This window comes from Lampris incognitus, chromosome 1 (genome assembly GCF_029633865.1).
Source record: "Lampris incognitus isolate fLamInc1 chromosome 1, fLamInc1.hap2, whole genome shotgun sequence".
Taxonomy (NCBI): Eukaryota; Metazoa; Chordata; class Actinopteri; order Lampriformes; family Lampridae; genus Lampris; species Lampris incognitus.
Genome location: NC_079211.1, coordinates 152,320,893 through 152,343,115, shown reverse-complemented (window position 1 = coordinate 152,343,115; position 22,223 = coordinate 152,320,893). Strand labels below are relative to the sequence as shown.

Genomic DNA, 22,223 nt, shown 5'->3' with positions numbered 1-22,223 from the left:
GTAGTTTGGTTTTGTTCGGTACTAGCTCGGCCAGGTCCGAGGTTTCCTGGTTGTCGGATCTCACAGCCCCGGGGTTTTTGATGTCCTGAATAGCTCATTTTTGAACGTGTGACCTACGTAGCTAGCCAGTCAGAATGATACTTTGGCTTATAATAGGGTTTGCTTTGCTCAGACCACGTATAGATTTAGATAGCCGTCATCCAAGTTGACACAGCCCTCGATCCCTTGATTCTTATTCTACATATGCGGGACAGACAGGTGTAGAGACATACATCGATAGACGTGGATGGATCGATAGTAGACAGGAAAATGTTTTGCACTGCAGTAGATCAATATACAGTTTCTATTGCCTTATCTTACATATGTTTCATGCTGTAGCATGAATATGAAACACTTTCAGATCTAAAAAATAAATCCTATTGAAGACCCCATTCCAAACAGTGGTGGTCTGGTCAACAGGCGGGGTGGTAGAATGTAATATGTAATATGCACAAAATGTCCATGTGACCTTTAATGACGTCATGTCCTCAACATTGAGTCTAATGGCTCGAAAATGCAATTGCAACAGGTGAAGAGCTGTTGTGAAGTTAGTCTACTACTACTACTACTACTACTACTACTACTACTACTACTACTACTCCCCACATACATAAACCTCCTCTTTGGCCTTCCTCTTCTCCTCTTCCCTGGCAGCTCCATATTCAGCATCCTTCTCCCAGTATACCCAGCATCTCTCCTCCACACATGTCCAAGCCATCTCAATCTTGCCTCTCTTGCTTTGTCTCCAAACCGTCCAACTTGAGCGGTCCCTCTAATGGACTCGTTCCTAATCCTGTCCTTCTTCATCACTCCCAATGAAAATCTTATCATCTTCATCTCTGCCACCTCCACCTCCAGCTCCACCTCCTGTCTTTTCATCAGTGCCACTGTCTCCAAACCATACAACATAACTGGTCTCACTACCATCTTGTAAACCTTCCCTTTAACTCTTGCTGGTACCCTTCTGTCACACATCACTCCTGACACTCTTCTCCACCCACTCCACCCTGCCTGCACTCTCTTCTTCACCTCTCTTCTGCACTCCCCATTACTTTGGACAGTTGACTCCAAGTATTTAAACACAAATGCCTTCGTCACCTCCACTCCTTGCATCCTCACCATTCCACTGTCCTCCCTCTCATTCACGCATAGGTATTCCGTCTTGCTCCTACTGACTTTCATTCCTCTTCTCTCCAGTGCATACCTCCACCTTTCCAGGCTCTCCTCCACCTGCACCCTACTCTCACTACAGATCATAATGTCATCCGTGAACATCATCGTCCATGCAGACTCCTGCCTGATCTCGTCCGTCAACCTGTCCATCGCCATTGCAAACAAGAAAGGGCTGTGAAGTTAGTAAACAAGGAAAACAGTTGTGCAATAGCGACGCCACGTGGTCGTGAAGAACTCGTCGCTGCTGTCACTCGACGTGCAGCTCATCAGTGCACTCATTGGCTAAACCGGTGGTATGTCAAACTATCAGCCAATAGAACACCGTATATCATTGCGCTGTCCGCCTTTCGTTCGTCGTGAACTAATTGGCTGTAATGGCCGCAAATCAGACTTATGACCAATAAGCCGTGTGGCCCGCCTCCGTGTACGCGCTTGCGCAGTGTAATGTTATGGTTTTAGGTAAGGCCCGTCTTCCCTGCTCATGTCAAGATAGATTTGGGCGACGGCAGGAGCATGTCTGCCTCCATGGTGAGGGCCACCGTCCGGGCGGTCAGCAAAAGGAAGATATTGCCGACCAGAGCCGCGTTGACGCTGGTAAGCACCGCCGACGCACACGGACTGGCTGACGGAGTCCCCGCTCGTACCGCGCCTAACCCGGGTTACGTAAGGGGCCGCGGAGGACACGCAGGGGAGGCGGCCGAACCCGCCGTGTCCCGGCCCACAGCCGTGGCCGCCTTCCGTCCGAACCTGCTGGACCGGTGTTGTCCCGCTGTTCTGACGACGATCAGGCCCGTGCTCGTTTATAGTGATTAGCTCGGCTCGTTAATGAAGGGAGCTAGCTGGGGCTCGGCTAACTCAGCCGGGTGTCCCCGGAGCGAGGTCTCTCTCGCGCGGCGTCGCTGGTCCGTGTGGACCCTATATAGAGAGAGAGAGCCCGGTTAAGTGCTGAGTCATGCTGAGGGTGGGGACGGGCGGTGCCAGCAGGGGGGTCAGGAGGCGACCTGCTCCTCACAAACACACAAGGCTGACATGCTAATGTGGGGTCTGTGGTGGTGTGACGTCATTAGTACCGCGGCGTGTTCGCTAATGGAAGTCCAGCGGCGCCCAGGCTGGTGGGTGCGGGTTCCCTGTCTTCCACCCCCCGTCATGAGAGGGGTTTTAACCAGGACTGTCAGGTGACGCCAGGGCCTCCATCAGAGCACCACCCGCTATTGTTGACGCCGGGGCCTCCATCAGAGCACCACCCGCTATTGTTGACGCCGGCGCCTCCATCAGAGCACCGCCCGCTACTGTTGACGCCGGGGTCTCCATCAGAGCACCACCCGCTATTGTTGACGCCGGGGCCTCCATCAGAGCACCGCCCGCTACTGTTGACGCCGGGGCCTCCATCAGAGCACCGCCCGCTACTGTTGACGCCGGGGCCTCCATCAGAGCACCGCCCGCTATTGTTCACGCCAAACAAACCCTTTGTAAACAAAGTGTTGAGCTTGTCGTGTTGCTGGTACGGCCGCTCACGCGCATGCGCACACGCACGCGCGTAGAGGACCAGATGGGCTTTAAGGATTAGTCGCCCAAGTCTCCAAAATGTATTTACACAAGTACTAACTATATCCCATGCACACTCTCATTCCTGAACAGCCGGCCAGCTGTGCACCGCTAACTGCGGCTGTAGGCCACTGAGAGTTGAGTCAGGTCAGGTCAGGTCACCTCACCTCCACCCACCGTCGGTGTCACATGCACACTGCCGTTAGGCCACTGTGTTGTTTATAAGGGTGGGACACCTGCAGTCAGGTGAGACTGAACAGGTCGCTGAGACGATGACGACACCTTTCTCTCTCAGTAAACGCTGTGTCCGGATGAACGGACTCAACGTTTTGTGATTTCCTCAGCTGCGGTTCTTGAGCATGCATAAAGACTACAGCTGTAGGATTCACAGAATACATCAATACATCACAGGTGCAGCACGGTGGTTGGCACGGTTGCCTCACAGTAAGAAGGTCCTGGGTTCGAGCCCCGGGGTAGTGCAACCTTGGGGGTCATTCCAGGTCGTCCTCTGTGTGGAGTTTGCATGTTCTCCCCGTGTCTGCGTGGGTTCCTCCGGGTGTTCTGGGTTCCCCCCACAGTCCAAAGACGTTTAGGTCAGGTGAATCAGCCGTACTAAACTGTCCATATGTGTGTGTGTGTGTGTGTGTGTGTGCTGTGTGTGGGGGCCCTGTGGTGGCCTGACCAGGGTGTCTCCCCGCCTGCCGCCCAATGACTGCTGGGATAGGCTCCAACGTGCCTGCAGCCCTGAGAGCAGGTTAGGCAGTTTGGATAATGGCTGGATAATGGGTGGATGGACTAATACACATGTGTATACCACTCATTACACATATGTGTACCACTCACTACAGGTTTACCAGCTGAGTTGCAGCTCATCACTCTTTACTTGTAGAAGTGAGACAACCTCAACATGACATTCATGTCAGCCATTTGTTTCCTCATACGGGCCATGAGGTGTAGGGATGAGATTATTTTACCATTGTTTCTGGGAGGATTGCAGTACACTGTTTGATGTATACCTGTCCAAAACAAGCTCACACAGATATAAATACATGTCCAACGCACATGTGGTCCACCAGGTCAGTTGTTAATTCATTGTCTGTGGATGTGCTCAGGTCAGACCTGATCCCTCTTAAAAGCCCCCCCCCCCCCCCAGTACGCTGAGACCTGTTGGGTTGGAGTGAGATGTTGTCAAACTCTCCTGTATTGTGGGTGTCACTATCACGATCTGTGGTTCTTCTTCTGGCTGCTGTGATGAGCCCTCCTCTAACACGTTTCTCCTCCTCAGACTCCAGCTGCCGTGAGCAAGATCAGGACACTGCTGCACGACAAACCTGAATATGTGAGTGATTACTTCGATCCACTTGCCTTGAAACTACTGCATTGTCATTCATTTTACCCCACATGCTTCATGGCTTACTTTACTTTGCTTTTCTGCATGTATGAAAGGATGTCTGTCCCACCCTGAAGCTCCTGAGATGAGCCTCTGGATGGAGCCAGTGCAAACATAGCACAGAACAAATCAATCAAAACTGCCACGAGGCATATTTCTTCTGATGTTCTGAATAAACTTTTCATTTATTGCTAAACATACATATTTCTAGGCGTCTGGGTAGTGTAGCGGTCTATTCTGTTGCCTACCAACACGGGGATCTCTGGTTCGAATCCCTGTGTTACCTCTGGCTTGGTTCGGTTGTCCCTGCAGACACAATTGACCATGTCTGTGGGTGGGAAGCCAGATGTGGGCATGTGTTCTGGTCACTGCACTAGCGCCTCCTCTGGTCGGTCGGGGCACCTGTTTGGGGGGGAGGGGGAACTGGGGGGAATAGCGCGATCCTCCCACATGCTACGTCCCCCTGGTGAAACTCCTCACTGTCAGGTGAAAAGAAGCGGCTGGCGACTCCACATGTATGGGAGGAGACATGTGGTAGTCTGCAGCCCTCCTGGATCAGCAGAGGGGGTGGAGCAGAGACAGGGACGGCTCGGACGAGTGGGGTAATTGGCCGGATACAACTGGGGAGAAAATTTTCATAAAAACCAAAACAAACATATTTCTTTACAGTGAGATGTAAAGCATGAAGTTGGTAAGTTCTTACTAAACGTGGGCCGGAGTAGCTTAAGGAAAAACATTTTGGGATAAATTCTGGAAGACGTAGGCATAATTAAACCAGACATCTTTTGTTTTTTAAACTGGAGACATGGTCACATGTTCACATGCCATCTATCTGATGGAAGACTGGAAATAATTCCAACATCGGCCAAGTTAACTTAACCAGATCATCTACAACAGGGAGAAGTAGCAGCACAGCCTACTGTAGGTTGAAGGTTTACCCCTGTGGCTTGAGGTAGTCTTACGTCAGTGGGCAGAAACTCAAAAAAAGATTGAAAACTGTCCGATTCAGGGGTTCATCTCCACACCCCTGGTTTTAGAGACACACCCGTTTCTCCCACCTGCATCCAGCATTTGTCCTGGGAGGAGATGAGCTGAAATCTGGTTTTACGTCCCCGTGTGATGGAGGAACATCTTGTGACAAAAGCTTAGATCTGTCTTCCAAAGAGCAGTTCAGGTTCTGTTCTGGAGGCACCGTGTTCCAGAACAGAACCTGAACTGTTCTGGAGGCACCGTGCTTGAATTAGAAAACTTTGTATGGAATACCGAGAAGTATGATGAAGTGTGAAACACAAAGTAAAAGGTTTTGGTGACTGGCTTTGCATCTAGATTGGTCTGAAGGTGGGGGTGAGAACGCGTGGCTGCAATGGACTCACATACACACTGGACTACACCAAGGAGAAGGACAAAGCTGATGAGGAGGTGCTGCAGGACGGTGAGCTATGTGGCGTCCATGTTCTTCCTGATGGTGTCTGTCGTTTAAACCGGGAGATTTAAACATCTCCCCGTGGTACAGGTTGTACTGCTGTGGTGCTGTTTAGCCTACTGTGTGTCTGGGAAACGATTTAACATCGGGTTTTTTTCAGTCTTGAGTCTCTGTTTGTCAGTCCATTGTTTCTATTTTCCCACTGGAGACACCAACATGCATGCAGTGGGAAATATACATCATGATCAACAGGATCATGCAGACAACGTTGCCACATTGATACAACACCATGCCACCATACTAGTTAGCACGATCGCCTCACCGCAAGAAGATCCTGGGTTTGAGCCCCGGGGTAGTCCAACCTTGGGGGTCGTCCCAGGTCGTCCTCTGTGTGGAGTTTGCATGTTCTCCCCGTGTCTGCGTGGGTTTCCTCCAGGTGCTCTGGTTTTCCTCCCACAGTCCAAAGTCATGTAGGTCAGGTGAATCAAAGACGTGTAGGTCAGGTGAATCAAAGACGTGTAGGTCAGGTGAATCAAAGACGTTTAGGTCAGGTGACTCAAAGACGTGTAGGTCAGGTGACTCAAAGACGTGTAGGTCAGATGAATCAAAGACATGCAGGCCAGGTGACTCAAAGACATGTAGGTCAGGTGACTCAAGACGTGTAGGTCAGGTGAATCAAAGACGTTTAGGTCAAGTGAATCAAAGACATGTAGGTCAGCTGAATCAAAGACATGTAGGTCAGGTGACTCAAAGACGTGTAGGTCAGGTGAATCAAAGACGTATAGGTCAAGTGAATCAAAGACATGTAGGTCAGGTGACTCAAAGACGTGTAGGTCAGTTGAATCAAAGACGTGTAGGTCAGGTGAATCAAAGACGTATAGGTCAAGTGAATCAAAGACGTAGGTCAGCTGAATCAAAGACATGTAGGTCAGGTGACTCAAAGACGTGTAGGTCAGGTGAATCAAAAACATGTAGGTCAGGTGAATCAAAGACATGTAGGTCAGGTGACTCAAAGACGTGTAGGTCAGGTGACTCAAAGACGTGTAGGTCAGGTGAATATAAGACATGCAGGCCAGGTGACTCAAAGACATGTAGGTCAGGTGAATCAAAGACGTAGGTCAGGTGAATCAAAGACATGTAGGTCAGGTGACTCAAAGACGTGTAGGTCAGGTGAATCAAAGACGTGTAGGTCAGGTGAATCAAAGACATGTAGGTCAGCTGAATCAAAGACATGTAGGTCAGGTGACTCAAAAACATGTAGGTCAGGTGAATCAAAAACATGTAGGTCAGGTGAATCAAAGACATGTAGGTCAGGTGACTCAAAGACATGTAGGTCAGGTGAATCAAAAACATGTAGGTCAGGTGAATCAAAGACGTGTAGGTCAGGTGAATCAAAGACATGTAGGTCAGGTGAATCAAAGACGTGTAGGTCAGGTGAATCAAAGACGTGTAGGTCAGGTGAATCAAAGACATGTAGGTCAGGTGAATCAAAGACATGTAGGTCAGGTGACTCAAAGACATGTAGGTCAGGTGAATCAAAGACGTAGGTCAGGTGAATCAAAGACATGTAGGTCAGGTGACTCAAAGACATGTAGGTCAGGTGAATCAAAGACGTAGGTCAGGTGAATCAAAGACATGTAGGTCAGGTGACTCAAAGACATGTAGGTCAGGTGAATCAAAGACATGTAGGTCAGGTGACTCAAAGACGTGTAGGTCAGGTGAATCAAAGACGTGTAGGTCAGGTGACTCAAAGACATGTAGGTCAGGTGAATCAAAAACATGTAGGTCAGGTGAATCAAAGACGTAGGTCAGGTGAATCAAAGACATGTAGGTCAGGTGACTCAAAGACATGTAGGTCAGGTGAATCAAAGACGTGTAGGTCAGGTGAATCAAAGACATGCAGACCAGGTGACTCAAAGACATGTAGGTCAAGTGAATCAAAGACGTAGGTCAGGTGACTCAAAGATGTGTAGGTCAGGTGAATCGGCCGTACTAAATTGTTCCCAGGTATGTGTGTGTGTGTGTGTGCGCCCTGTGATGGTCTGGCGGCCTGTCCAGGGTGTCTCCACCTGCCGCCCAATGACTGCTGGGATAGGCTCCAGCATCCTGTGACCCTGAAAGCAGGATAAGCAGTTTGAATGATGGATGGATGGATGATCATGGATGAGTTTTGGAGAACATTTGGCCAGAAAATTTTTTTTCCAACAGCTTGAGATGGACAAGGGCTGTTCTCTGAGTGTTGCTAGGATTGGAAACTGGCTCTAGTGCCTCATGTCATAGCTGTCAAACGTGGAGCAAGTAGGGTTTTTAGTACAGTGGTAGGACAGGTCATCGGTTCGTAGAACAGTTCATGGGTTCCATGACTGCATGTGACTGATTAAAGTTACGAAATGGTGTTTATCCAGGTAGCTCACAGCTTCTTCTTCTTATTTTTTTTTGCATTTTTTAACAAAGGGTGTGGGTGGTGTGGTGAAAATAGTGGTGTGCTGACTGTGTTGCACGGGTGGGGGTGTTCATCGTGTGCTGACTGTGTTGCACGGGTGGGGGTGTTCATCGTGTGCTGACTGTGTTGCACGGGTGTGGGTGTTCATCGTGTGCTGTCTGTATTGCAGGGGTGAGGGTGTTCATCGAGAAGAAGGCTCAGCTGACCTTGCTGGGAACTGAAATGGACTTTGTTGAGTCAAAACTGTCCAGTGAATTCGTCTTCAACAATCCCAACATCCAGGGCACGTGTGGCTGCGGAGAGAGCTTCAACATGTGAGAGTTGTGGACCCCCCAACACACACACACACACACACATATACACACACTAACACACACACACACTCCTGTAACCTTCCCGGATGCCCGCTGATAAAGACTGAGTGTTTTGAAAGCTGATGAGGGAATCGGACCTGCAGAGCACCCTTGGAACTGAACATGCCTGTGTTTCTACTACTGGCCATGACCTGCAGACTGCATACAAACCCCCGAGAACATGACCTGCAGACCGCATACAAACCTCCGAGAACATGACCTGCAGACCACACACAAACCCCCGAGAACATGACCTGCAGACTGCATACAAACCCCCGAGAACATGACCTGCAGACCACACACAAACCCCCGAGAACATGACCTGCAGACTGCATACAAACCCCCGAGAACATGACCTGCAGACTGCATACAAACCCCCGAGAACATGACCTGCAGACTGCATACAAACCTCCGAGAACATGACCTGCAGACCACACACAAACCCCCGAGAACATGACCTGCAGACCACACACAAACCCCTGAGAACATGACCTGCAGACCACACACAAACCCCTGAGAACATGACCTGCAGACCACACACAAACCTCCGAGAACATGACCTGCAGACCGCACACAAACCCCTGAGAACATGACCTGCAGACCACACACAAACCCCCGAGAACATGACCTGCAGACTGCATACAAACCCCCGAGAACATGACCTGCAGACCACACACAAACCCCCGAGAACATGACCTGCAGACTGCATACAAACCCCCGAGAACATGACCTGCAGACTGCATACAAACCCCCGAGAACATGACCTGCAGACTGCATACAAACCTCCGAGAACATGACCTGCAGACCACACACAAACCCCCGAGAACATGACCTGCAGACCACACACAAACCCCTGAGAACATGACCTGCAGACCACACACAAACCCCTGAGAACATGACCTGCAGACCACACACAAACCTCCGAGAACATGACCTGCAGACCGCACACAAACCCCTGAGAACATGACCTGCAGACCACACACAAACCCCTGAGAACATGACCTGCAGACCACACACAAACCTCCGAGAACATGACCTGCAGACCACACACAAACCTCCGAGAACATGACCTGCAGACCGCACACAAACCCCTGAGAACGTGACCTGCAGACCACACACAAACCTCCGAGAACATGACCTGCAGACCACACACAAACCCCTGAGAACATGACCTGCAGACCGCACACAAACCCCTGAAAACATGACCTGCAGACCGCACACAAACCCCTGAGAACATGACCTGCAGACCACACACAAACCCCTGAGAACATGACCTGCAGACCGCACACAAACCTCCGAGACCATGACCTGCAGACCGCTCACAAACCTCCGAGAACATGACCTGCAGACCACACACAAACCTCCGAGACCATGACCTGCAGACCACACACAAACCCCTGAGAACAAATGCTCATGCTTCAGTGTGTGACAGTCACCTCCACATGCCACACCTGACGGCACCAGTCTGTAACCCCGACTACTCTCAAGTGTTTTTTTAATTTATTCTGGATCCGATATTAATCTTTTATTCTGGTACTGAGCGAGTCTCGCATCTTATTTTTGGATCTCGGGTAAGAACACTTACGGAGGCCTCGGTAGCTTGGCTTTTTATAATTTGGTGAACAGTTACCATCTCCCACTTACAAAGCCATTATTTACAGGACCTGGAGTTCTGTCAAGGTCTGAAAACACTGATCAGGAGAAGAACCCAGAGGAGACTTGATGCTCAGTAATCCAGGTGAGGAGGTCCCTGGAGGCTGAGTCAGGTCGTCTGGACACCAGACGTTGGTTCTCCCACGAAACGCAGTGTCCAGATGAGCTGACTCGGCTTGCTGGGCTGACCAGAGGTGGTGCCTCCTCCCTTCAGGCCTGGCCCCATGTGAGGCATGTTACTCAAAGCATGTAGTATTATTATTTATTCTTTTAACCTACCCACAAGAGTCCACAGAGGTGTGTAGTAACACGTGCCGTTTGTGAGGCCTCAGTGTTTCTGTTGTTCTGTCACGCAGCAGAAACCGGTGGCGGACGACGTTTAAGAGTTCCGGTGTGTCTTGAAACTGGTTTTGGAATTTCATTTAAATTCTTGTTATGAAAAGTATGTAGTTCATATGTAAAGTGTGTGTGTATATATTAACCAAGAATGTAAAGCTCCCTCAAACCGCAACATGACGCACAAAAAGACATATCCCTCACCCTCGCACTGAGGTTTATGTTGACTTTATTTCACTTTTTGTTTCTTTGCTCAATCAAAGCCAGAACTTTGTGTTTGTAGAGACTGTTTGCTGGTCACCTGTCAGATTTTTAACAAGCAGAACGTGTCTGTGTACAGCTTCTATGAAATTATTTACAATAAATCTGAAGTAAAGCGAGGTGGAAGTGTGTCAGTTATTCGAAAGCATCCACGACTCAGCTGAGGGAAGGGAAGGCCGTCTTTCTGTCATTGATTTCCAAAATGGAGGCGCATGGTAAAGGCACCGTGTCCAGTGTCCAGTGTCAGGAGGTGGACAGAAGACGTTAGCCGTCTGAACACGGTTGGTTTGTTTGTCAGTAGTTCTACTGACGCCGCGCTGACTGTGATGAGTCATTTCTGTCAGCGTGGACGGGATTCATGCCCACTGCCTTCCGCCAGTTTTTTTTTTTTTTTGGGATTCTCCCCCTTTTTCTCCCCAATTGTACCCGTCCAATCACCCCACTCTTCCAGCCGTCCCGGTCTCTGCTCCACCCCCTCTGCTGATCCGGGGAGGGCTGCAGACTACCACATGCCTCCTCCCATACATGTGGAGTCACCAGCTGCTTCTTTTCACCTGACAGTGAGGAGTTTCACCAGGGGGACGTAGCGCATGGGAGGATCACGCTATTCAGCCCAGTCCCCCCCCCCTCTTTACAGGCGCCCCGGCCGACCAGAGGAGGCGCTACTGCAGCGACCAGGACACAAACCCACATCTGGCTTCCCACCGCAGACACAGACAGTTGTGTCTGTAGGGACGCCCGACCAAGCCGGAGGTAACACGGGGATTCGAACCGGCGATCTCTTTGTTGGTAGGCAAAGGAACAGACCGCTATGCTACCTGGACACCCTGGACTCTTCGGCCTTTAACTAAACTGGAACCTGAGGACCTCATTTTCATGCAGTTGCACTTACTTGTGTAACCCACATGATTACATGTACCCTGTGACGTATGTAAGTTCCACGAGTAGCCTCTAGGAGGCACACTAGCTACAGAGTTTAAACCATACAAACAGCCGTCGACAATAGAGAAGAGAAATACGGATATTTAGAAATACGGACAACTGTGACTATGGATACTTGAATTATTGATATTTGAACTACGGATATTTGAGCTACAGGACAATTGAACTACGACAAAAAAGATCCCTCCCACGAAGCTTCCTTGGTGAGCCGCTAGCCAAAGCTAAAAAGTAAACAGCTTTCTGTGTCCCATGTAATCATAGCCATTTACGTAGGATATCTTGATTTTATCCAAAGACAGATGATCTCCCGTTGAAGGAAGAAGGAAGACTCTTTTCTCTTGTGTTTTGTACGCTGCTGGAATCCTGGTGAGATAAGAGTTTAAAATCTTGAAATCTAAAGACTGACAATTTTCCATTGGTTGCTAAGCTAAGCTAACCCAGCTAAAACGTATATCTATGATCCTTAGCAGTTCCCATATGATTCAGAGCTTTAAAACCAGTCAGGACACCCGGTCCATAGGGTTTATTTGATGTAGGAATGTTAGACATTTTAATATAATAATATGCTTGTTGTTAAAAAATTGTAAGCTCCAGTTGCCACTAGCCACCGAGCCAACTGGGGCTACATGGCATCCATGGAACCCATAGCAGCCAGCTAGACGTGAATTCACGTTGATAGTGCCGCAGCCTGGCTGCGATGACATTGTTTTTAACTGTTCTTACAGCAATAGGCTGTTGTCATTCAGCCGCATATTAGTTATATGTAGGAAATGATTTAATTCTGAGAATTGACTCTAGATTTGGGTATTTTTATTTTGTTTGTAATTGTTTGATAGAGATTGCAATTAATAAGGAATCTGTACAATTTTGTGCAGACTGGTTTTTTTTGTACCCCGAACAACCCCCCTTGCTACACCGTTTGGAACCCTTGGATACCCCCTTTGGATTGCCCCCATCATCGCCCTGGATTTGGATTCATCATCATCGCCTCTACATTAACTTGCCCCTGTGATTGTGGTAGGATCTGGACATTGCACCTTGCACAGATTGGAAGACTGAATCATTCCCCCTTTTCTTTTCTTTATTATTTTCTTTGAGTGCACTCATACTTTATTTTGGATTATTTTCTTTAATTTGTTAGTGTAGAATATGGCTGCATAAGTAATATATTAGAAGGGTATAAAATAGAATATAGATAGATATAGACAATAAATAGAATATTAGGAAGAACTTTTAAAAAGTATAATAGAGTAAAATATATATATATATATATAACACATCTAATTTAGTATTGATATTGAAATAACTTTACTTTGAACTGTTGAAATAAATTGTTTTTTTTATTGTAAACTATACCCACGAGTGTGTGTGTTGTCTTTGGGGTGAGTACTAGAATCTGGTCTAGAAAAAAACCTACACCAATCTCCACTGAACTTAGACATTAGACTGTAAACTGTCCCTATGCAAGCATAGGCCCATTCCCCTGTCGTGCAGGTTACACTTGCATGCGATTGCACTTGCACTTAATAATCTGCTGCTGTACGGGGACGTACTGTCAAGCTGAACCGTAGCCCTGAGGCCGTCCTGTTACTGTCTCTGATGAGTGTTCAGATTTCAAGCAGAGGAAAATGGACTTTCCGAAAGAAAAAAAAAGTTTATTTGCGCACATGTGGTTTTAACATTACCAATACCACATATAGATAATTTGAAGGTACTTTGCATCATGGGAAATCAGAACGTGGCAGCAGCACACAAACGAAAGCTATTTGGAACAAACGGCACAGCAGGAAAATAAGGTATGTACCACTGTCATGGAGCCTCCTCCCTCCATTTCCAATATATGTTATGTATGCTGAGAGGAAGGTGCACATTCCTCCCGCTCCTCTGCTCAACATTCTTATAGCTGGTGATGTTTGTGATGTGTTTGCTCTTGGTCTTCTCTCATCCAGGTTTCTCCTATAGGGGGACTTTAATTCTCTGACCTGCCTAAGTTACTAAGACGTGTACTGCCCCTCTGAAATGGCTTTAGTACAAAGGAGCACCAACTGAGGGGAGTATTGATGCCACCTGTGTCCAGCTGGTATTCATTACTGAGGCCCTCCCTGATTGGCCACAGACAGCAGGTGTCAGGGTATAAAAAGTGTGTGAAGACGGCAAACGGTTGGGGAATTTTTTTTCCTAGGATGAATCCGGAAAGTTCCCGCCCTCAGGCGCTAGGATTGGCCAGATCTGCCTGTCAGTCAAGGACGATGCGAGCGCGCAACAACCCTAGCCCCGTTTGCTGGCTAACTGTTATCCATTAGCCACTTTGGCAATCAAACTAAGAGTATTTTTTTCCTAGGATGAATCCGGAAAGTTGACTGACAGGCAGATCTGGCCAATCCTAGCGCCTAAGGGCGGGAACTTTACGGATTCATCCTAGGAAAAAAATATTGGCAAACGGCTCTGTGTTTTTCCCTCTGCAGGACAATGGAGAGGTTCAGTGTTTTGTAGATCGACAGGAAGTTTCCTCGATCTTTTTTTCTGCAGAAGAGGAAGTGGCCGATCTGAATAAATGTTTTTTTTTATTCTGGACATCAACTCCTGCCTGCTGGTCCGTCCTTCCCATTTACCCTACCGACCATCCTAAAATATAACAACCACACAAGTCACAAAACGAAGTGAAATGACTCATGTCCCTCTACACAACAGGGAAAGACTAGATAATAATGCAGGGCCCCTATCCTTCCATTTGATATTGTGCTTAGATGGTGCATATTTACAAACAAATTTGCATTTTATCAAATTTCCACAAGCCAATAGGTCCATATCCTTGTAAACTATAATACACCCTGTACTGTTTTGTATAAATTGTAATAAATTATAATAATAATAATTAATAATAAACATTTTATTTAAAGGCACTTTTCATGACACTCAAGGTCACCTCACATCACATACAATAAAACAAAGCAGTAAAAAAATCAGTGGAGTCAACAGTAAAACACACATGAAGCATTGGAACAGACATCAGTAGGACCCAAAAAGAAGAATTTGATGGTGTTACTGCTGCTACAGTGAGTAAGCTAGTTTAAAAAGGTGGTTTTTAAGAGCAGTTTTGAATTGTGTAGTGGAGTCCAGCATGCAGATGTGATGGGGAGTGGCGTTCCAGAGTCTGGGTGCAGCATAGGAGGAAGGCCTGGCACCATCGTGCTGAGGGCGATGGCTGGTAGTGCCAGTAGACCTGCTGGTGCAGACCACAGGGAGCGAGATGGGGTGTAAGTCTGAAGGAGGTGTGTGAGATAAGCAGGGGATGGATTATGAAGAGCTTTGAATGGTGGTAAAATGTTGAAGTTAATCCGCTGTGACACAGGAAGCCAGTGTAACTGTATCTGCAGGGCAGAGACATGGTCAGTGGACTTTGAACGTGTAATAATCCATAGTGCAGAATTCTGGATGAGTTGAAGTTGGTGAATAAGTTTGTCGGGGATGCCTGCCAGGATCGTACTGCAGTAGTCAATGCGTGATGTGACCAAAGCATTCACTAAGACTTCTGTGGAGTGTTGTGTTAAAACAGGACATAGTCTGGAGATGTTTTGCAGGTGGAAAAAGGCAGTCCGGGAGACGTTGTTTATATGACTGGAAAAGGACAGGGTACTATCTAGGATAACACCAAAGCTCCTAACCTGAGCGGAGACAGGTATGGTGGCTCCAGCAATGGGGTGACAGCAAATATTGGTTTTTGAGAGTGTTGATTCAGTGCCAATGAGCAGTAGCTCAGTTTTACTACTGTTGAATTTCAGATAATTGTTAGTCACCCATATCTGTGTATCTATATCTTGCCAATACACAGCCTTCCTGACAGTCTGATAAATGAGTTTCTATGTGCAGCAGTTTTGGCTGAGGGGTCATTTGATTTTTGGCCCCATGTACCTGTTTTACTTTTCCGGAGTTGGCCAAGGTGACAGGCGCCAGGCGGGTGTGGGGATACTCACAAGTCCCCGGTTGAGCGCCGCCGTGTTGGAGTTCTCCCCAGGGAATGAGAGGGTCGCTTCTATACGACTGCGAGTCGCTGGGGGGAAGGCTCTGACTGTTATGTGTGCTTATGCACCGAATAGCAGTTTGAAGTATCCGGCCTTCTTGGAGTCTCTGGGTGGTGTCCTGGATAAGGCTCCACCTTGGGACTCTATAGTTCTGCTGGGGGACTTCAATGCTCACGTGGGCAATGATGGAGAAACCTGGAGGGGCGTGATTGGAAGGAATGGCCTCCTCGATGTGAACCTGAGCAGTGCCTTGTTATTGGACTTCTGTGCGAGTCATGGGTTGTTCATAACAAGCATCATGTTTGAACATAAGGTAGTTCATAAGTGTACTTGGTACCAGAACACCTTAGGCCGAAGATCGATGGTAGACTTTGTGGTTGTATCATCAGATCTGCGGCCGTATGTTTTGGATACTCGGGTGAAGAGAGAAGCAGAGCTGTCAACTGATCACCACCTGGTGGTGAGTTGGATCAGATGGTGGGGAAGGCTGGTGGACAGACCTGGCAAACCCAAACGTGTAGTGAGGGTGAACTGGGAACACCTGGCAGGGGCCCCTGTCTGTGAGGTCTTCAACTCCCACCTCCGGAAGAAGTTCTCATGTATCCCGAGGGAGGCTGGGGACATGGAGTCTGAGTGGGCCATGTTCAAAGCCTCTATTGTAGATGCATCAGGCAGGAGCTGTGGTCAAAAGGTCATCGGTGCCTGTCGAGGCGGCAACCTAAGAACCCGCTGGTGGACACTGGCGGTGAGGGAAGCCATCAGGCTGAAGAAGGAGGCTTTTCGGACTTGGTTGGCCCAGAGGTCTCCTGAAGCAGCAGACAGGTACCGGGAGGCCAGAAGGGCTGCTGCTTTGGCAGTCACGGAAACAAAATGTGGTGTGGGAGGAGTTTGGCGAGGCTATGGAGGAGGGCTTTCAGTTGGCCTCAAGGAAGTTCTGGCAAACCATCTGGCGTTTCAAGAAGGGGAAGCAGGGCTTGACTCAGGCTGTGTTCAGCCGGGGAGGGGAAACGTTGACCCGAACTAGGATGTTGTCGAGCAGTGGAAAGAACACTTTGAGGAGCTCCTGAACCCAACTAACACGTCCTCAGTGGAGGAGGTAGAGACTGAAGACTCAGGGGAAGCCTCACCCATAGCCCTGGCAGAGGTCTCTGAGGTAGTTAAAAAGCTCCTCGGTAGCAAGGCACCGGGTGTGGATGAGATTCGCCCTGAGATGCTGAAGGCTGTGGACATTGTTGGGCTGTCTTGTTTGACACGCCTCTTCAGTGTCGCGTGGAGGTCGGGGACAGTACCTGTGGAATGGCAGACTGGGGTGGTGGTTCCCATGTTCAAAAAAGGGGACCGGAGGGTGTGCTCCAATTATCGGGGCATCACATTGCTCAGCCTCCCTGGGAAAGTCTACTCTAGGGTGCTCAAAAGGAGGCTCCGACTGATTGTCGAACCTCGGATTCAGGAGGAACAATGCAGATTATTCCGTCCTGGGTGTGGAACAACGGACCAACCCTTTACCCTTGCGGAAGTGCTGAGGGGGGCATGGGAGTTTGACCAGCCAGTCTACATGTGCTTTGTGGACTTGGAGAAGGCTTACAACCGTGTACCCCGGGGCACTCTGCTCTGTGGGGGGTACTGCGGGAGTATGGGGTACCGGGGTGGTTACTACAAGCCATCCGGTCCTTGTAGAAACCAGAGGAGGCGCTAGTGCAGCGACTATGACACATACCCACATCCGGCTTCCCACCCGCAGACACGGCCAGTTGTGTCTGTAGGGACACCCGACCAAGCCAGAGGTAACATGGGGATTCGAACTCGTGACCCCCGTGTTGGTAGGCAACGGAATAGACCGCCACATCACCCGGATGCCCCGTGTGTGAGTAAGTTTAGATGAGACAAAAAGTTTAAACGGGATCACCGACAGACAGCGTTATTTAGCATCTTTGTGGATTCTTCTTTTTACTTTGACAAAGACACTGCGGGCCAGTGTTGTTATGGTGTGAATCGAGTAGAGGACTTTCTACTGCACTTTACTGTTTACGTTCTACTGCAGTTTACTGTTTACTTTCTACTGCACTTTACTGTTTACGTTCTACTGCAGTTTACTGTTTACTTTCTACTGCACTTTACTGTTTACGTTCTACTGCAGTGTACTGTTTACTTTCTACTGCACTTTACTGGTTACGTTCTACTGCACTTTACTGTTTACTTTCTACTGCACTTTACTCTTTACGTTCTACTGCAGTTTACTCTTTACTTTCTACTGCACTTTACTGTTTACGTTCTACTGCAGTTTACTCTTTACTTTCTACTGCAGTTTACTGTTTACTTTCTACTGCAGTTTACTGTTTACATTCTACTGCACTTTACTGTTTACGTTCTACTGCAGTTTACTGTTTATGTTCTACTGCAGTTTACATTTTACGTTCTACTGCAGTTTACTGTTAACGTTCTACTGCAGTTGACTGTTTACTGTCTACTGCAGTTTACTGTTTACGTTCTACTGCAGTGTACTGTTTACTATCTACTTCAGTGTACTGTTTACGTTCTACTTCAGTGTACTGTTTGGCAGTGCGGTCTTTATAATGTGACCATGTGCTCTTGACAGGATGAGTTTATGTGGAGGGTTGAAGTATGGCTGTACCTTACACTTTATTCCCTTCAGTTTCCATCTTCCTCTTGTTGCAGGACCACTTCTGACCACAAGGAGAGAACACCTGACTGTAATGTGTGAGGATGACAGTAAGTGTGATGGCCTGAAGTAGTAAATGGAGGAATCAGAACAAATGATCCTGGACAAACACTTCTTGCCACTTCTACTCGTTTTCTCGTCATGGTGGACGTAGGCAGCTCAGATGTAGGACTCCACACAGCTTCTCATCGACATCTGTGTGGTTTTGTGTCCGCAGCTGAAGATTTGGGGCCACTGCCTGTCTTACCCCAGCTCCTCTGTCTTACCCCAGCTCCTCTGTCTTACCCCAGCTCCTCTGTCTTACCCCAGCTCCTCTGTCTTACCCCAGCTTCTCTGTCTTACCCCAGCTCCTCTGTCTTACCCCAGCTTCTCTGTCTTACCCCAGCTCCTCTGTCTTACCCCAGCTCCTCTGTCTTACCCCAGCTTCTCTGTCTTACCCCAGCTTCTCTGTCTTACCCCAGCTCCTCTGTCTTACCCCAGCTCCTCTGTCTTACCCCAACTTCTCTGTCTTACCCCAGCTTCTCTGTCTTACCCCAGCTCCTCTGTCTTACCCCAGCTCCTCTGTCTTACCCCAGCTTCTCTGTCTTACCCCAGCTCCTCTGTCTTACCCCAGCTCCTCTGTCTTACCCCAGCTTCTCTGTCTTACCCCAGCTCCTCTGTCTTACCCCAGCTCCTCTGTCTTACCCCAGCTCCTCTGTCTTACCCCAGCTTCTCTGTCTTACCCCAGCTTCTCTGTCTTACCCCAGCTTCTCTGTCTTACCCCAGCTCCTCTGTCTTACCCCAGCTTCTCTGTCTTACCCCAGCTCCTCTGTCTTACCCCAGCTCCTCTGTCTTACCCCAACTTCTCTGTCTTACCCCAGCTCCTCTGTCTTACCCCAGCTCCTCTGTCTTACCCCAGCTTCTCTGTCTTACCCCAGCTCCTCTGTCTTACCCCAGCTCCTCTGTCTTACCCCAGCTCCTCTGTCTTACCCCAGCTCCTCTGTCTTACCCCAGCTCCTCTGTCTTACCCCAGCTCCTCTGTCTTACCCCAGCTCCTCTGTCTTACCCCAGCTTCTCTGTCTTACCCCAGCTCCTCTGTCTTACCCCAGCTCCTCTGTCTTACCCCAGCTCCTCTGTCTTACCCCAGCTCCTCTGTCTTACCCCAGCTTCTCTGTCTTACCCCAGCTCCTCTGTCTTACCCCAGCTCCTCTGTCTTACCCCAGCTCCTCTGTCTTACCCCAGCTTCTCTGTCTTACCCCAGCTTCTCTGTCTTACCCCAACTACTCTCTTACCCCAGCTCCTCTGTCTTACCCCAGCTCCTCTGTCTTACCCCAAATACTCTGTCTTACCCCAGCTTCTCTGTCTTACCCCAGTTCCTCTGTCTTACCCCAACTACTCTGTCTTACCCCAGCTTCTCTGTCTTACCCCAACTACTCTGTCTTACCCCAGCTCCTCTGTCTTACCCCAGCTCCTCTGTCTTACCCCAAATACTCTGTCTTACCCCAGCTTCTCTGTCTTACCCCAGCTTCTCTGTCTTACCCCACCTCCTCTGTCTTACCCCAGCTCCTCTGTCTTACCCCAGCTCCTCTGTCTTACCCCAGCTCCTCTGCCTTACCCCAGCTTCTCTGTCTTACCCCAATTCCTCTGTCTTACCCCAACTACTCTGTCTTACCCCAGCTTCTCTGTCTTACCCCAGCTTCTCTGTCTTACCCCAGCTCCTCTGTCTTACCCCAGCTCCTCTGTCTTACCCCAGCTCCTCTGTCTTACCCCAAATACTCTGTCTTACCCCAGCTCCTCTGTCTTACCCCAACTCCTCTGTCTTACCCCAATTCCTCTGTCTTACCCCAGCTTCTCTGTCTTACCCCAGCTTCTCTGTCTTACCCCAGCTCCTCTGTCTTACCCCAACTCCTCTGTCTTACCCCAACTCCTCTGTCTTACCCCAGCTTCTCTGTCTTACCCCAATTCCTCTGTCTTACCCCAACTACTCTGTCTTACCCCAGCTCCTCTGTCTTACCCCAGCTCCTCTGTCTTACCCCAAATACTCTGTCTTACCCCAGCTTATCTGTCTTACCCCAATTCCTCTGTCTTACCCCAATTCCTCTGTCTTACCCCAACTACTCTGTCTTACCCCAGCTTCTCTGTCTTACCCCAGCTTCTCTGTCTTACCCCAACTACTCTGTCTTACCCCAGCTCCTCTGTCTTACCCCAGCTCCTCTGTGTTACCCCAAATACTCTGTCTTACCCCAGCTTCTCTGTCTTACCCCAGCTCCTCTGTCTTACCCCAGCTCCTCTGTCTTACCCCAGCTTCTCTGTCTTACCCCAGCTCCTCTGTCTTACCCCAGCTCCTCTGTCTTACCCCAGCTTCTCTGTCTTACCCCAGCTTCTCTGTCTTACCCCAACTACTCTGTCTTACCCCAGCTCCTCTGTCTTACCCCAGCTCCTCTGTCTTACCCCAAATACTCTGTCTTACCCCAGCTTCTCTGTCTTACCCCAATTCCTCTGTCTTACCCCAACTACTCTGTCTTACCCCAGCTTCTCTGTCTTACCCCAACTACTCTGTCTTACCCCAGCTCCTCTGTCTTACCCCAGCTCCTCTGTCTTACCCCAAATACTCTGTCTTACCCCAGCTTCTCTGTCTTACCCCAACTCCTCTGTCTTACCCTAATTCCTCTGTCTTACCCCAGCTCCTCTGTCTTACCCCAGCTTCTCTGTCTTACCCCAGCTCCTCTGTCTTACCCCAGCTCCTCTGTCTTACCCCAGCTCCTCTGTCTTACCCCAGCTTCTCTGTCTTACCCCAACTCCTCTGTCTTACCCCAGCTTCTCTGTCTTACCCCAGCTTCTCTGTCTTACCCCAGCTCCTCTGTCTTACCCCAGCTCCTCTGTCTTACCCCAGCTTCTCTGTCTTACCCCAGCTTCTCTGTCTTACCCCAGCTTCTCTGTCTTACCCCAGCTACTCTGTCTGCCCTCCGGTTAACACGCCTTCATGGGCAACAACTCCAGGAAGGCGTTCAGACATGCCTTCCTCACCAACTTCCTGTGGAGTGGCTGGGCGAGAGTCAGGGAGGCAAACAGGGATGATGAGAGAGACAGACAGACAGACAGAGCGAGAGAGAAAGAGAGGGGGAGGAGGGACAGGTAGAGAGAGAGGGGGAGGAGAGAGAGGAGAGACAGAGAGAGAGGGGAGAGGGAGGAGAGAGAGGAGGGGGGGAGCTCCCAGAGGAGCTGCAGAGACTTTCTTTATCTGGACCCTAAAGGCTAAACTGGCTGGCACAACACTGGACATTCATTGTTTATTTAAAGTTGCTCTGGAGACGAGAGTGGCGTCCCCTGCCTTGTGCTGTACATGTGCACACAAGATGCATGTAGACACACACACACACACACACACACACACACACACTCACACAGTCACACAGTGAGTAGTGGCATAATGCTGGCCATATGATCTCAGTTGGACTGGTTAGACAGCCTTGCCTCGCGTGACCTGCATGATGCTGCCGATAAAAAACCAATAATCTGTTATTTTAAGAGAAAAATCTCTATACAGTAACCAGTCTCTTAGTACTACTACACAGTGTATGTATAGAGTACGGTGTATGTATAGAGTACGGTGTATATATAGAGTACGGTGTATGTATAGAGTATGGTGTATGTATAGAGTACAGTGTATAGAATACAGTGTATGTATAGAGTACGGTGTATGTATAGAGTATGGTGTATAGAATACAGTGTATGTATAGAGTACGGTGTATGTATGGAGTACGGTGTATAGAATACAGTGTATGTATAGAGTACGGTGTATGTATAGAGTACAGTGTATGTATAGAGTACGGTGTATGTATAGAGTACAGTGTATGTATAGAGTACGGTGTATGTATAGAGTACGGTGTATGTATAGAGTACGGTGTACGTATAGAGTATGGTGTATGTATAGAGTACAGTGTATGTATAGAATACAGTGTATGTATAGAGTACGGTGTATGT

The 22,223-nt window shown here is 48.7% G+C and overlaps 2 protein-coding genes across 4 annotated transcripts; one reads left to right on the top strand and one right to left on the bottom strand.

The window, feature by feature from the left end:
- Nucleotides 1–1,653: 1,653 nt before the first annotated feature.
- Nucleotides 1,654–10,735, top strand: isca1 (iron-sulfur cluster assembly 1). The gene is made up of 4 exons (XM_056286864.1): nt 1,654–1,806; nt 4,043–4,096; nt 5,474–5,579; nt 8,183–10,735. Exons 1-4 carry the CDS (start codon nt 1,726–1,728, stop codon nt 8,329–8,331), a joined length of 390 nt encoding a protein of 129 aa, XP_056142839.1. The 5' UTR covers nt 1,654–1,725; the 3' UTR covers nt 8,332–10,735.
- LOC130118397 (uncharacterized) lies at nt 8,380–9,705 on the bottom strand. Of its 3 annotated transcripts, XM_056286853.1 has the most exons (4): nt 9,199–9,671; nt 9,131–9,164; nt 8,961–8,994; nt 8,505–8,926 (listed from the first exon to the last, which is right to left on the bottom strand). In XM_056286853.1, exons 1-4 carry the CDS (start codon nt 9,669–9,671, stop codon nt 8,505–8,507), a joined length of 963 nt encoding a protein of 320 aa, XP_056142828.1. The 3 variants fall into 3 exon arrangements, with proteins under 3 accessions (XP_056142812.1, XP_056142828.1, XP_056142820.1); XM_056286837.1 differs by having other exon boundaries at nt 8,380–9,164; nt 9,233–9,436; nt 9,471–9,705; XM_056286845.1 differs by having other exon boundaries at nt 8,505–9,062; nt 9,233–9,705.
- Nucleotides 10,736–22,223: the final 11,488 nt, after the last annotated feature.

What these genes read in the sequence shown, in the direction of transcription:
- LOC130118397 (XM_056286837.1), bottom strand. Translation starts at nt 9,705, where the DNA reads ATGTTCTCGGAGGTTTGTGAGCGGTCTGCAGGTCATGGTCTCGGAGGT. An exon ending in GGTTTGTGTGTGGTCTGCAG is followed by an intron (nt 9,437 to 9,470) that starts GTCACGTTCTCA and finishes TGCGGTCTGCAG; the next exon opens with GTCATGTTCTCGGAGGTTTG. An exon ending in GGTTTGTGTGTGGTCTGCAG is followed by an intron (nt 9,165 to 9,232) that starts GTCATGTTCTCA and finishes TGTGGTCTGCAG; the next exon opens with GTCATGTTCTCGGAGGTTTG.
- isca1 (XM_056286864.1), top strand. Translation starts at nt 1,726, where the DNA reads ATGTCTGCCTCCATGGTGAGGGCCACCGTCCGGGCGGTCAGCAAAAGG. An exon ending in TGCACGACAAACCTGAATAT is followed by an intron (nt 4,097 to 5,473) that starts GTGAGTGATTAC and finishes CTTTGCATCTAG; the next exon opens with ATTGGTCTGAAGGTGGGGGT. An exon ending in TGAGGAGGTGCTGCAGGACG is followed by an intron (nt 5,580 to 8,182) that starts GTGAGCTATGTG and finishes TCTGTATTGCAG; the next exon opens with GGGTGAGGGTGTTCATCGAG.